Source organism: Bos indicus x Bos taurus, chromosome 10 (assembly GCF_003369695.1).
Source record: "Bos indicus x Bos taurus breed Angus x Brahman F1 hybrid chromosome 10, Bos_hybrid_MaternalHap_v2.0, whole genome shotgun sequence".
Lineage (NCBI taxonomy): Eukaryota > Metazoa > Chordata > Mammalia > Artiodactyla > Bovidae > Bos > Bos indicus x Bos taurus.
In genome coordinates this window covers 29,520,372-29,534,591 of record NC_040085.1, presented here as the reverse complement: position 1 = coordinate 29,534,591, position 14,220 = coordinate 29,520,372, and the positions used below count along the sequence as shown (strand labels likewise).

The 14,220-nt window shown below is 41.2% G+C and overlaps 1 protein-coding gene across 3 annotated transcripts in view; it reads left to right on the top strand.

The window, feature by feature from the left end:
- The first annotated feature begins 2,854 nt into the window (after positions 1-2,854).
- Positions 2,855-14,220, top strand: part of GPR176 (G protein-coupled receptor 176) — a 124,544-nt gene continuing 113,178 nt past the window's right edge. Inside the window, exons 1-3 of one of the 3 annotated variants that reach the window (XM_027553501.1) lie at positions 3,872-3,947; positions 5,737-5,771; positions 6,901-6,950. Coding sequence is in view for 1 of the 3 variants with exons in the window: in XM_027553500.1 (XP_027409301.1) it covers positions 3,776-3,947 (172 nt within the window). In the remaining 2 variants the exon portion in view is untranslated. Of the gene's footprint in view, positions 3,948-5,736; positions 5,772-6,900; positions 6,951-14,220 lie in introns of all 3 variants that reach the window. The other 2 variants (XM_027553502.1, XM_027553500.1) reach the window with 2 other exon arrangements.

The following is a 14,220-nucleotide window of genomic DNA, read 5'->3' as shown; positions in this document are numbered from 1 at the left end:
TCTCCTCCTTGCCCCCTCCCCCATATTATACTCTTTCCCTTGAGGGAGTTGGTAGGTTTGTCTGTGTAAAGAGACAATCTGAGTATGCTAAGCTTAAATACTCCCCAAAGAAGCTATTTAAATGACAAATTTATTGGAGACCGGTAGGTTTTTGGACATGAAAAATCCAATAATTTAATTCAGAGATGCCCAGGGGCTTTATTATGAGCTACCACTTTCATTTTACAAGCACCTAGGATATCCTTATTGCTACCAATATACACAGATTTTTTTTTTAAGTCCTGACTCACCTTCTATTCTCCAGAAATAAAGTCTATGCTCTCTTAAATATGCAGGCCCCAGTTTTCAGGATTCTATCTGCCAGGATAGCCTGGTTTATGCCCTGATAATGAGCAGCTCCAAAAATCTTGGTTGTTTAGTATAATAAATATTTATTTCTTGCTTATATAAAATTTTATATTATGTCTGGGTGGATCTTGAGGGCATCTGCAATACCCACCCTCCCAATATGGTGACTCAGAAGCACAGGCTGCTTCAGTATTTCAGCTCTTCCAGTTCAACACAAGTCCCCTTCCACAATCACAATGGAAGGCAGCAGAGAGACTTGAGAATCACAACCAGCTTTTCACTACCACTGCCCAGAAATGATTTGTCACTTCTGCTTACATATCATTAGTTATTGTCGTCACATGACCTTGCCCATCTGCAGGGGCAGATAAGAAAAATAGTTTTCTGTATGCCGATAAGGCTTAGACAGTCTAGAATCTGCCTGCAATGCAGGAGACCTGGGTTCTATGCCTGAGTCAGGAAGATCCCCTGGAGAAGGAAATGGCAAACTGCTCCACTATTCTTGCCTGGGAAATTCCATGTACAGAGGAACCTGGTGGGCTGCAGTCCACGGGGTCACAAAAGAGTTGGACATGACTTAGTGACTAAACAATAACTACAAATGCCGAAAAGAAGGAGAATGAGATACCACTGAACACTAGTGATGTTTGCATAATAACCTGAATTGTCTATGTCTGTTGTATAAGTATAGTAATAGCCATTTGGAAATAGAACTACTTAGTCCAGATGAGTAGCCAGCAGCCATAAGGATACCTCTTTTCTTAGCACACTGCTGCTTGGGTTTACTAATGCAAAACACTCCCAGCTTTTTTCTTCTTTCCACCTTTAGTGCAAGGCCATGCAGGGACATGTGACAGTGCAGTGTTGGGGACACGAGGGAGGAGGAAGAGACAATCAATGATGAAAGGGAAGAAGGAAGGGGGCAATAAAACTCATAGGCTCCTCCTTACTTCCCCCCAACCTTCCCCTTGGTCTTTGCAGTTATCTCCAGTCCTATTCCATCTCTTCTTTCCCTTACCCAAGTCCCTTCCTGCTCTTTGATACATAGCCAAGAAAGTTGGAATCCAGGAATTCTTTTGAACATAAATGGATCCTATATCTTTCTATAGGTATGGAAATACTTATCAGCACCCATATGCTAACACTGGGAAGACTGAAGAAGGTAGGTCTTCCGAGAGCCCTTTCAAGAAAAGTAATTAGGTGCAGAGGGAGGTGGGAGGGGGGTTCAAGAGGGAGCAGACACATGTATGCCTGAGGCTGATTCATGTTGATGTATGGCAAAACCCATCACAATATTGTAAAGTAATTATCCTCTGATTTAAATAAGAAAAAAAAGAAAAGTAATTAGGGTTACCAGGGAAAGAGAAGTAGCCCTATGGTGGCATGATTAGTCTTGAGACAACCAAAAAATAACTGTAATTTTAATCAATTCGTAAGTTATTGTCCTGGGACCTAGTCCTACCCAGCACTATGTCAAAGCCCTCTACTGTGTCCTTCACTTATTAAAAAAAAAAAAAAAAAAGGTCAAACAGGCAAATTTTTAGTTGTCTTTTCATCTCATTTCTCCTTTTCTCTTTTCCCCCGATCATCTGCTTGGATGCCATACCTGTTCCTTTTCCCATTAGGCTTCTCTGTGCCATTTTTTTCTCGTTTACTTGGTCATCCCAGCTTGCTCACTCCTCAATCCCAGAATCCACCCTGTTGGGGTTGGGGGTGTGTGTGTGTGTGTCCCTACGGAGTGCATCCTATGTGTGAATGTGTGTGTGTGTGTGTCCCTATGGACTGCATCCTATGTGTGAGTGTGTGTGTGAGTCCCTATGGGGGGTGGGGTGGGGTGTGTGTGTGTGTGTGTGTGTGTGTGTGTGTGTGTGTGTGTCCCTAGGGACTGCATCCTATGTGTGAGTGTGTGTGTGTGTCCCTATGGGTTGTACCCTATACGTGTGTGACCCGTGGACTGTAGACCTCCAGGCTCCTCTGCCCATGGAATTTTCCAGGCAAGAATACTGGAGCGGGTTGCCATTTCCAACTACACAGAATCTTCCCCACCCAGAGATGGAACTCTAGTCTCTTATGCCTCTTGCATTGGCAAATGGATTCTTTACCACTGCACCACGAAATGGGACTAAATGAAAAGGCCCAGGAAACTAGTGCACTGGATTTCTAAATCCCATCTTTCTTAAATAACTTCAGCTACACCCAAGGCCTGATGGACGAGACTGGGCTCCGTGCCCAGGTGGCAACGACGACATGGAATTATCACCTCAGGCAGCCCCAGCTGAAGAGATAAGGAGTAGTTAACGACAGCATTAAAACATGCGAAGCCCCGGAGGAGAACCGGGCTTGTCCACCGGAGCCAGACCCGGCTCCTCAGTGCCTGCCATTCCCCGCCTAGGCTATCAGGATGGTTGGTGGGAGGGGGGGCAAGATGGCGCCGTCCTTCCCCTCTCCTAGGCTGAGCGTGAGGGCGGGGCCGCGCGCGTCACGTGACCGCACTCGCGAGCGGCGCGCTCCCCATTGCCCCAGGCGCACGGCAGGAGTCCGGTGCCTTCGCGAACGGTGGCTCTGCACTTCTAGGGGTGTCTTCTCGTGTCCCCGCAAAGTCTGGAGTCTCTCTCGCTGCAGCTGAGAGCCGGAGCGGGTCCAGGAAACGGGGCACTGGGCCGTGCAGAAGCAAAGGGGCTGCAGAACAAGATCCCTGCAGCTCGCTCTGAGGCAGGAGGTCTGAGCACTCAGCGAGGGGCTGGGCAGGAGACCTCGCGGGCATTCTGAGGGACAACTGGGCCGGGCGTTGAGGGCGAGGCTGTTGGAGAGGTTCAGAGCTTTTCACCCTGACCATGAGCGCTGTGAGGGGCTCCAGGGTCCTCTCGGGACTCCAAGCATTTGACTTGGCCATTTTCCGGGTTTCCCATGGCCATCTAGCCTCGAAGCCAGCAGAACTGAAAAAGGGCTTCAGCCAAATGTTTTCTTCCCTCTGAGGTGAGGGCCTGAGTATGTCAGTCTGAGGAGACTCGAGAGGACCTTCGGTGGTAGGAGCTGAGGTTGAAGAGGGCGGCGGGAACAAAGAGCGCCCTCCTTGACTATCAGAAACCTGTGTTTCCCTCTCTGCTAAGTGGTCTTGGCGGAGCTGACCACCCAGGAGGGACGGACGACGCTTGGCGGGCTCTGACCGTGCCGCCTTCATGTGGCTGCTGACGGGGACCCGGGAGGGAGCGGGCATGGGGCGAAGCCTCGCCCTCTCAGCTCCCCGCCTCCCAGGAGTCGGGGCTGGCGATGTGGAGACCTGAGGGGACCCGCGGCTGCCCGGGGTTCTCCAGGACTCCACCAGGCACCCGAGCGTTCCTCCACGCCCGGGGCTGGAGAAGGTGGCGCCGGGGTCCCAGGCGAGCGCACGGGCGGGCGACGACTGAGCGGGAGCCCCAGCCTCGCCATGGGCCATAACGGTAGCTGGATTTCCCGAAATGCCAGCGAGCCGCGCAACGCGTCCAGCGCCGAGGTGGCGGGCGCCAACCGCAGCGCGCTCGGGGAGTTTGGCGAGGCGCAGCTGTACCGCCAGTTCACCACCACCGTGCAAGTCGTCATCTTCATAGGCTCGCTGCTCGGTAAGCCGCCCGCCGGGGCGCCTCCCGGGTGGGCTTCCCCGAGAGCTCAGGCTCGGAGAGCCGGGATCGGGGGTCGCTGGAGCCTCCTTGGGTTTCGGGATGCCTGGAAAAAGTGCAAATAGTTGAAGGCAGTTTAAGAATGCCAGGGTAACTGAAGGGAAGTTAAGCAGGGATGGTCGACTGCAGCGCCCAAGCTGGAAACAAGAGTTCCGGTAGGGTTTGGTCCAGAGTGGAGGACCAGTTGCCTGGTCCCGGCCGAGGTCAACCTCTCCAGGAGGCTTTTTGAGGACCGCTTTGGGATGGGCACGGGGTTGTGCCCATCATACTTAACATCCTGGGTACCATGGCGGGGCGCTGGCCCCGACCTCTTGTTTACAAATACAGAGCCACAAAGCTTCAGTTTTGTTGCTGATGACTGATGTGTTTTGCGCTCCTATCTATTCTTTGTATACATTTTTGTTTTCCCCCCCAAGAACCTTATTTTGCACGCTTTTAAAAAAAATGGCTTGCTTCTTCTGAACACCAACCTCCTGGTAAACAACCTTGTGGAGTTAAGCTCTGTGTTGCCTTCAGATATTTTTAAACCCCGAAACGAAAAAAATCCCAATATACTTTTCTCCCTAGGTTTTTTTTGTTTTTAAAGTACAGGATAAAGGCAGGAGAAAAAACACAAAACACTACACACAACAAATTTAGGAATACTTGTTGGGGGAGGAAAAGACCAACGAAATGAAATGGGTGGTTAGTAAAAATATTAGTGCACTAATGTGAGAATTACCTGAACTTCTGGTAGCTATTCTTTCAATGATAAATGATACAATGAATATTCATTTTTGTCTCTGCTTTTTAATATGCTGTCTACGTTTGTCAAAGCTTTTCTTCCTTTTTGTTGTTCATGTTGCATATTACTTGTAAATATGTGGCTTCCTTTCAAATATAAATTCTCTGATAATGGCATTTAAAGGTTGTGAAAAGATTGTAATTATGTGTGATATTATGGCCAAGAGCAGTCTTAAAGTTTCAAAGTAGGAATGGATTACTTTTTTGTAGACACCTGTGAATTTCCATGGAAACCAAGATCATTGACATCAAAAAGACCATGAAACATCAACTATACCCCAATTTAAAAGAAAAAGAAAGAATAACACACCGTAGTAAATAAAAAAACAGACTATGAAAGAATTGTTTTTAATTTCCTTATGTAACTTCTGTAATTGTCATCATCCTGTCCATTTATCTTTCACTTTTTGTCATGAGGACGTTTTCAGGAGGTGACACTAATGGGCTATATATAGATTTATGTGTGTATGTTGTGTGTTTTTATGAGTGGAATACATATGCACAATAACAAAGCAAAAGCTTGTGTCCCAAATATTTTCAGTATTCGCTTAACAAACAGTAAACACTGAACGCCAACTGGGTATCAGGCACAATGCACTACAGATTTTTGAGAGTTAAATTCTAGTATTGCCACATTTACTTAAAGAGTAGATTATTATTGGGGAGGCAGTAGAAGTGGCTGCATTTTTATTTCTGCATTTATTCTGCATATATCTGCATGTATATATATATATATGTATATATATATATAAATAAAAGAGAGAGGAGAGAATGTTTTGTTTTTTTCATTGGTAGCTTTAACCCTGAAGAAAGATGGTGCCTAGAGAAATTTTCTCAAGAGGTTGAATCTAAAAACTTTAGTACTATTGAAATAGAAAACAGCATGTATATAAAGGACAGAACCAACAATGCACAGTTAACTAATGCTTTGCTTCCCATGTACTTTCAGTTCTGGTAACTTGCATTGGATTCAGGAATTCCTAGGTAAATATGCCCTTAATTGAACTTTTTCCACACAGCACTTTAATTGACATGCAAAAACTGCTTTTATGGATATCTTCAAAGAGAAGACTGATTTTGCTCCTGATCTTTGGTTTATACTTGACTTGACCTAGTCAGAATTCTCCCTTACACATGACTTAAGCCCTTCTGAGAGAGAATTCCATTTGCTCCTTTTTATTTTTTATAAGAAGTATAAATATGGTTATTTGTAGAAATCGAAAGTCAGAGAACTTGTGCAAACGTGAAAGGCATTTCTGGTTTTCATAAAAGCTTAGCTACGTAGCATTGCCCTGTGCACTTGTTACTGGTATTATTGGTTCATTGTTCTCTGAGGATTTGACCCATACAGACATGTCTATGTCATTAAATCCTGGTAAATGCCAGTTGAGGCTCTCAGAGCTTAAGTTCCAGAGCCACGTGTAGTCAGTTGCATGGCAAGTAAACTTGGGAAGCCTAGTTTCATGAAGCCCCAAAACAGAGAAAAATTATCCCAGAAGAATCTAGGATAAAAAGTAAACAGAAGAGTGAACAGTATTTGGAATAGCATATGACACTGATTTAATCTGCTTGTTTCCCTTGCCTCTAAACATGGGAGAATGAATTTTTCCCTTTAAGTAAATTCAAATATACTTTCCATATTGTCAACATAGATTTTTTTGTTGGGATTTCCAGAAACCTGCTATATGTGAAAATTTCTTTGTACTGTTGACATCTTACAGCTTCTTTTGAAAACTGTTTTAGTGCCTTGTATGAGAAAAAATAACGTCAAGGAATAGCTATAATATTTCAACTCTAGAGAACAGTATTTGCTCTGTTGAAAATGAACTCGAGAATTGTATATAATATTATTCAAATAATGCCTTTTGAAGGTTTATGTGAGTGTCTCTCAGCCTTTTTGTGCAACATCTTGGGATGTCTTCAGATATACTGTAGATGTTGAAAGAGAATCAAATAGTTTAGTTTGCCCTTTGATAAATATATAGCATTAGTAGTGAGCAATGTGAAATCAAAGACAAAAAAAGAATTGGAACCATCATTTCCAATAAATGTCTTGGATCTAACTCCTCAGAGTTGATCTTTTTCTTTTCCCTTATTCTCTTTGGATTCACAGTCCAAGGACCTGGAGAGCTGGACCCATTCTGGTGCTTTGACTTGAAAAAGGTCAGTGGCTGTGACCTAGTGTATTACCTCTCAGCTGCTTCTGGACAGATTGCCTCTTACCTGTTATTATCATCATTGGAGGCATTTAGATTTTTATAAATGAATTTGCTCTTATTTAAAGAAAATTAGCACTGTAGACAATAGCCAACAAGTGTGTATCCTACCCTGAAATTTATTTTAAAATAGAAAAAATCAGCCTGCCATCCTCTTGCCAAACCACCATATGTGCTGTTCTTAATTTTAACCTATCTCCCTTTTCTTTAGCAATAGTCTACTGTAAACAGACTATACCTATGTGAAGTTGATGACCTCAAATAAAGGTTCAAGTTGTCTGTTGTGTGATTTCTTGAGATGGTCATGGAAGTAATAATTTCAAAGGAAAGAGGGAGGGAAATTATATGTTGAATTGATTTGACCAATGATATGGAGAACACTATTTTTGTTCATGATTGTCTGTAATCATTCAGCAAAATTATATTGAGTACCAGCAGTGTTCATGGCACTTATTTGACAGAGAAATATATTTGTGCTTTTGATACTAGTTGAAATTAACCAGTTAATAGCTGGATAGTTCTTGGAGCTCCTTAGTTAAATTTTTGAGAGAAACAATGTTACTGCTAGTTTGTGTTCATAAGGCAAGGATGTGTTCATTCATACAAGGATGATTTTTCATAATTATATACAATATAGTATGTTGGCCATAATTATAGCCAATAACAATGTAATATTAAGTCTGTATACATACATACATACATATGTGGCTTCCCTGGTGACTCAGTGGTAAAGAATTCGCTTGCCAGTGCAGGAGATGCAAGAGACGTGGGTTCAATCCCTAGGTCAGGAAGATCTCTTGGAGTAGGAAATGGCAACCTACTTCAGTATCCTTGCCTGGAAAGTTCCCTGGATGGAGAAGCCTGGCAATCCACAGTCCATGAGGCCACCAAGAGTCAGACACAACTGAGCATGCATACACACACACACACACACTATATATGATAGTAAATATGATAATATATATGATACTATAATATAATAAATATATTGTTGTTGTTGTTCAGTTGCTCAGTAGTGTCCAACTCTTGGCAACTCCATGAACTGCAGCATGCCAAACTTCCCTGTCCTTCACCATCTCCAGAGCTTGCTCAAACTCATTTCCATTGAGTTGCTGTGCCATCCAATCGTCTTGTTTTCTGTCATCCCCTTCTCTTCCTGCCTTCAATCTTTGCCAGCATCAGGGTATTTTCTAATAAGTCAGTTTTTTGCATCAGGTGGCCAAAGTATTGGAGCTTCAGCTTCAGCATCAGTCCTTCCAATGAATATTCAGGACTGATTTCCTTTAGGATTGACTGGTTTGATTTCCTTGCAGTCCAAGGGACTCTCAAAAGTCTTCTCCAACCCCACAGTTCAAAAGCATCAGTCCTTAAGCACTTAGCTTTCTTTATGGTCCAACTCTCACATCCATACATGACTGCTGAAAAAGCCATAGCTTTGACTAGATGGACCTTTGTTGGCAAAGTAATGTCTCTGCTTTTAAATATGCTGTCTAGGTTGGTCATATCTTTTTTTCCAAAGAGCAAACATCTTTTAATTTCATGGCTGTAGTCACTGTCTGAAGTGGTTTCGGAGCCCAGAAAAATAAAGTTTGTCAGTGTTTTCATTGTTTCCCCATCTATTTTCCATGGAGTGATGGGACTGGGTGCCATGATTTATAGTTACTTGAATATTGAGTTTTAAGCCAACTTTTTCACTCTCCTCTTTCACTTTCATCAAGAGGCTCTTTAGTTACTCTTCATTTTCTGCTTTTAAGGTGGTATCATCTGTATATCTGAGGTTATTGATATTTCTCCCAGCAGTCTTGATTCCATTCTGAGCTTCATCCAGCCCAACATTTCTCATGATATACTTACATGTACAGCATGTAAGTTAAATAAGCAGGGTGACAGTATACATCCTTGATGTACTCCTCTCGCGATTTGGAACCAGTCCATTATTTTATGTCTGGTTCTAACTGTTGCTTCTTGACCTGCATACAGATTTCTCAGGAGGCAGGTAAAGTGGTCTGGAATTCCCATCTCTTGAAGAATTTTCCGCAGTTTGTTGTGATCCACGCTGTCAAAGTCTTTGGCATAGTCAATAAAGCAGAAGTAGATGTTTTTCTGAAACTCTCTTGCTTTTTCTATGATCCAGTGGATGTTAGCAATTTGATCTCTGGTTCTTCTGCTTTTTCTGAATCCATCTTGAACATCTGGAAGTTCTTGATTCACATACTGTTGAAGCCTTGTTTGGAGAATTTTGAGCATTACTTTGCTAGTGCGTGAAATGAGTGCCAATTGCGTGGTAGTTTGAACATTCTTTGCCATTGCCTTTCTTTGGGATTGGAATGAAAACTGACCTTTTCCAGTCCTGTGGCTACTGCTGAGATTTCCAGATTTGATAGCATATTGAGTGCAGCACTTTGACAGCATCATCTTTTAGGATTTGAAATAGCTCAGCTGGAATTCCATCACTTCTACTAGCTTTGTTTGTAGTGATGCTCCCTAAGGCCCATTTGACTTCGCACTCCAAGATGTCTTACTCTAGGTAAGTGACCACACCGTTGTGGTTATCTGACTCATTAAGATCTTTTCTGTATAGTTCTGCCTATTCTTGCCACCTCTTCTTAATATCTTCTGCTTCTGTTAGGTCTATACTGTTTCTGTCCTTTATTCTGCCCATCTTTGCATAAAATGTTCTTTGCATGATATAAATATATATATCATGATAAATATCTTTACCATAATTATAGCCAGTAATAATGTGATATCATCAGCCTTATTATACCTGTTTTTTTCTGTTTTTGGTATGTCTAGAAGCCTAGTAGACTACTTCAAGAATATGGTGTCCTGAATTGACCTAAGGAGTTTAAAGTGGTGAGGTCAATAGTTATCAGTCTGGGTAGATGAACTCCTAATATACTGACTCAAGCTGCCTCATGTTGCCTTTGATTTCCATGTGCTATATGCATTTCACCACCCCATTCTTTTATAATGTTATCTGTAATATGCAGGAAAGCAGTCTGACTTCCATCTGAATGAAATGCTTTTGATAATCCTTTGTTTTTCCTTTCTAGGCCTTGAATTTACCAATTCTTCTGGAAATTCTACTGTGAAAATGTAAAAAAAACCCATTAAAATTAAAATTTATGTATTACACATTTCACCCAATTATAGTATACGGTTCAATGGTTTTTAGTATATTCATGGAATTATGCAGCCATCACCACTATTTAATTTCAGGAAACTTTTTAATACCTGCCCCCCAAAGAAATCACATATCCATAGTAGTTGCTTCTTATTTCCTCCAAATATCCTGAGCCCTAGCTATGCACTGTACTGCACAGCCATTCCTATCTGTTTCCTTCTCCTTTCATCTCTGTATTCTCTGAGACACAACAGTATTGAAATTAAGCCAGTTAATAATCCTGCACTGGCCTCTAAGTGTTCAAGTGAAAGGAAGAATTGCATGTATCTCACTTTACATCAAAAGCTAGAATGATTAAGGTTAGTGAGGAAGACATGCTGAAAGCTAAAATAGGGTGAAAGTAAGGCTTCTTGTGCTAAACAGTTAGCCAAGTTGTAAATGCAAGAAAATTTTTTGAAGGAAATTAAAAATGCTACTCCAGTGAATACATAAATAGAAAGTAAAACAGCCTTATTGCTGATATGGAGAAAGTTTAGTGGTTTGGGTAGAAGATCAAACCAGCCACTACATTCTCTTACGCCAAAGCCTAATCCAGAGCAAAGCCCTAACTTTATTCAATTTTGTAAAGGCTGAGAGAGGTAAGGTAGCTTCAGAAGAAAAGTTTGAAGTTAGCAGAGGTTGATTGATAAGGTTTAAGGAAAGAAGACATCTTCATAACATAAAAGTGCAAGGTGTACCAACAAGTGCTAATATAGAAACTGCAGTAAGTTATCCAGAAGATCTGGCTAAGATAATGAATAAAAGTGGCCACTAACCTATAGACTTTCAGTGTAGACAAAACAACTTTGTATTGGAAGAAGATGCCATCTAGGACTTTCATAACTAGAAAGGAGAAGTCAGAGCTGGGCTTCAAGCTTCAAATAGGCTGACACTTATTAGGGTTTAATGTAGCTGGTGACTTGAAGTTGAAGCTGATACTCACCATTCTGAAAATCCTAGAGCCCTTAAGAATTATTCCAGATGTACTCTGCCTGTGCTCTGTAAATGGAACCCAAAACCGAAATCACTGCACATCTATTTACATGGTTTACTGAATACTTTAAGCTTACTGTTGAGACCTACTGCTCAGAGGAAAAGATTCCTTTTAAAATATTACTGGTCATTAACAATGAGCTCTTGGGCACCTAGTCACCCAAGAGCTCTGATGAAGATGTGCAATGAAATTCATGTTGGTTTCATGCTTGCTAACACAATACCCATTCTGCAGCCCGTATATCAAGATGTACTTTAGACTTTCAGGTCTTATTCTTTAAGAAATATATTTTGTAAGGCTATAGCTGCCAGGATAATGATTCCTTTGATAGATCTGGGTGAAATAAATTGAAAACCTTCTGGAAAGGATACACCATTCTAGACGCCATTAAGAACACTTGTGATTCATGAGAAGAGGTCAAAATATCAACAACAGAGGTTTAGAAGGAGTTGATTGCAAGCCTCATGGATGACTTTGAAGGGTTCAAGACTTCAGTGGAGGAAGTAATTGCAGATGTGGTAGAAACAGCTAGAGAGCTAAGAATTAGAAATGGAGCCTGAAGATGTGACTAAATTGTGGCTATCTTATGATAAAACTTGAACAGATGAGAACTTACATCTTATGAATGAGCAGGGAAAGTAGTTTTCTTGAGATGAAATCTATTCCTGTTAAAGATGCTGTGAAGACTGCTGAAATGATAGTAAAGGATTTAGAATATGACATAAATATAGTTGATAAAGCAGTGGCAGGGTTTGAGAGGATTGACTACAACTTCGAAAGAAGTTCTACTGTGGGTAAAATCCTATCAAACAGTATTGCATGCTACAGAGAAGTCATTTGTGAAATGAAAAGTCAATCAATGAGGCAAACTTCATTGTCTTATTTTTAGAAATTGCCAAAGCCACCTCAACCTTCAGCAGCCACCACCCTGATCAGTCGGCAGCCATCAACATGGAGGCAAGATCCCTCATCGGCAAAAATATGGCTTGTTGAAGATTCAGATGATGGTTAGCATTTTTTAGCAATGAAGTTTTTTTTTTGGTGTATTTGAACATTATTAAATAGGTTTTCTCTTGTAGATACTTTATTTTATAAATAACAATAGGTATAAGTAGTAGTATTAAAGTAGTGTGACCTATGAAGTTTGTAGACATTAAAAAAAAGTTTGGAGTAAATTATATAGATAAAAAGTTTGAAATATGGCAATAAAGTATTTTTTAATTGAGGTATGTACATTGTGCTTTTAGACATGCTATTGCACATTTAATAGACTTACAATATAGTATAAACATAACTTTCATATCCACTAGGAAACTAAAAATTCATGTGACTCGCTTTACTGCAGTATTCCCTTGTTTGCATTGGTCTAGAACTGAACCCACAGTATTTTGGGGGTATGCCTGCATATGTTGAGAGTTAAGGTATAGTAGGGCTTCTTAGGTGGTGCTAGTTGTAAAAGAACCTGCCTGTCAATGCAGGAGACATAAGAGGGTTTGATCCCTGGGTTTGGAAGATCCCCTGGAGAAGGGCATGACAACCCACACCAGTATTCTTGCCTGGAAAAATCCCATGGACAGAGAAGACTGGCGGGCCACAGTTCATAGGGTTGCACAGAGTGGGACATGACTTAAGTGACTTAGCACAGCACAGCACAGAACGTTTTAATGCTGGTAGACAAAGCAACTAACTAATTTATTGTCTGAAAATTTCACCTTTAATTATTATTTTTGATCCCAGAGTCTCAACTCCAAATAGTCATGGTTCTGCAAGAAATATCCTTTTACTTTATTGGAATTTTGTAGAAAGGGAGGAAATTTGTCTCAAAATGAGAACAAACAGATATGGCTTTGTTTTTCTCTGGGGTGTCCAAGTCTCTGAAATTATCTCTTCCATCGAGTTTGCTCAAGAGTTTCTCTACATGTCATTATTCTGAATAAGTCATTTAGATTGGTTGTGACTGGAAGCTGTTGTGAAAACCGTTTTATTGTCAAGGAACTTCCAGATTGGCTGGATGGAAAATCTTTGTTAGCAATAAAGTATAAAATCTGAGAGGAGTTTTTGACTAGGCTGAAAGGCATGAGTAACTCTAGGTGAAACCTAAAAAGTAAGGATTTACCCTAGGCAAAACTGAAGAGTAAGAAAACTGTCTTTGAAAAATCAACACCTGTTTTCAGAGTTTTTCTGTTCTCATATTCACTCCATCTCTTTCAGACACCTCTTATTTTCTTCTTGTCCTTTTGGATGCCCAGTGACCTTGGTCTGAATTGCTTACTTGTCTTCCCTCTTTCAAACTTAAAGGGAACTGAATTCCATTCCCTCATGGTGGTGTGCTAAATAAATAAACCACTTCAGACATCGATGTTTACAGATATTATTGCATTAATATATTGACCTTAAGAGTACTATTAAAAAAAATCACTATCTTAAGCAAAAAGTGTGACTACATTGAGCATTTCATGTATTGACATGTGTTGAGAAGAAATGGATGGAGTGGATCTTTTTGCAACTTCTAGTGACATCATCATATAGGCAAGACTGTGACTGCATGTAGGGCATTTAGAAAAGTTGAGGGTATAAGCACACACCTGGCATGTAAAGGGGCAGGAGGGTATCAGTTTATACTAGTGTCTTGCTCTCTTTTTCATGGTTTTACTTCCCTCTTGTATAATTTCAGACGTATTGTTTCAGATTGTTATCCTGGGATGTCTTATTGTGTCTGCTGATTCTTTCTTGTGGTGGATCATTTCCTTGAATGCTTGTAAGTTTTTAATTGTGAGTCCATCTCCTTTTTCTGAAGGATTCTGTGAGGTCTTGGCTGTACAAGTGACCTTCAGTTTCACATTTGTTTCTGCCAGGTATCATAGGGCCATCACTAGCCCAAGACCTCAACTGCAGGAAAAGGTTCATTTCTTTGTCATCTCTTTGAGGTAGAGGATGCAGTTTTTCACCCTCTCTTTCACTGAGGTGGCCACTCTTGGAGGATTCTGGCTTCATGCAAGGATTTCATTCCAACTACCTGCTTCAAGGAGTGTCCAGCCTCATTCAGTTTGTGTGTAG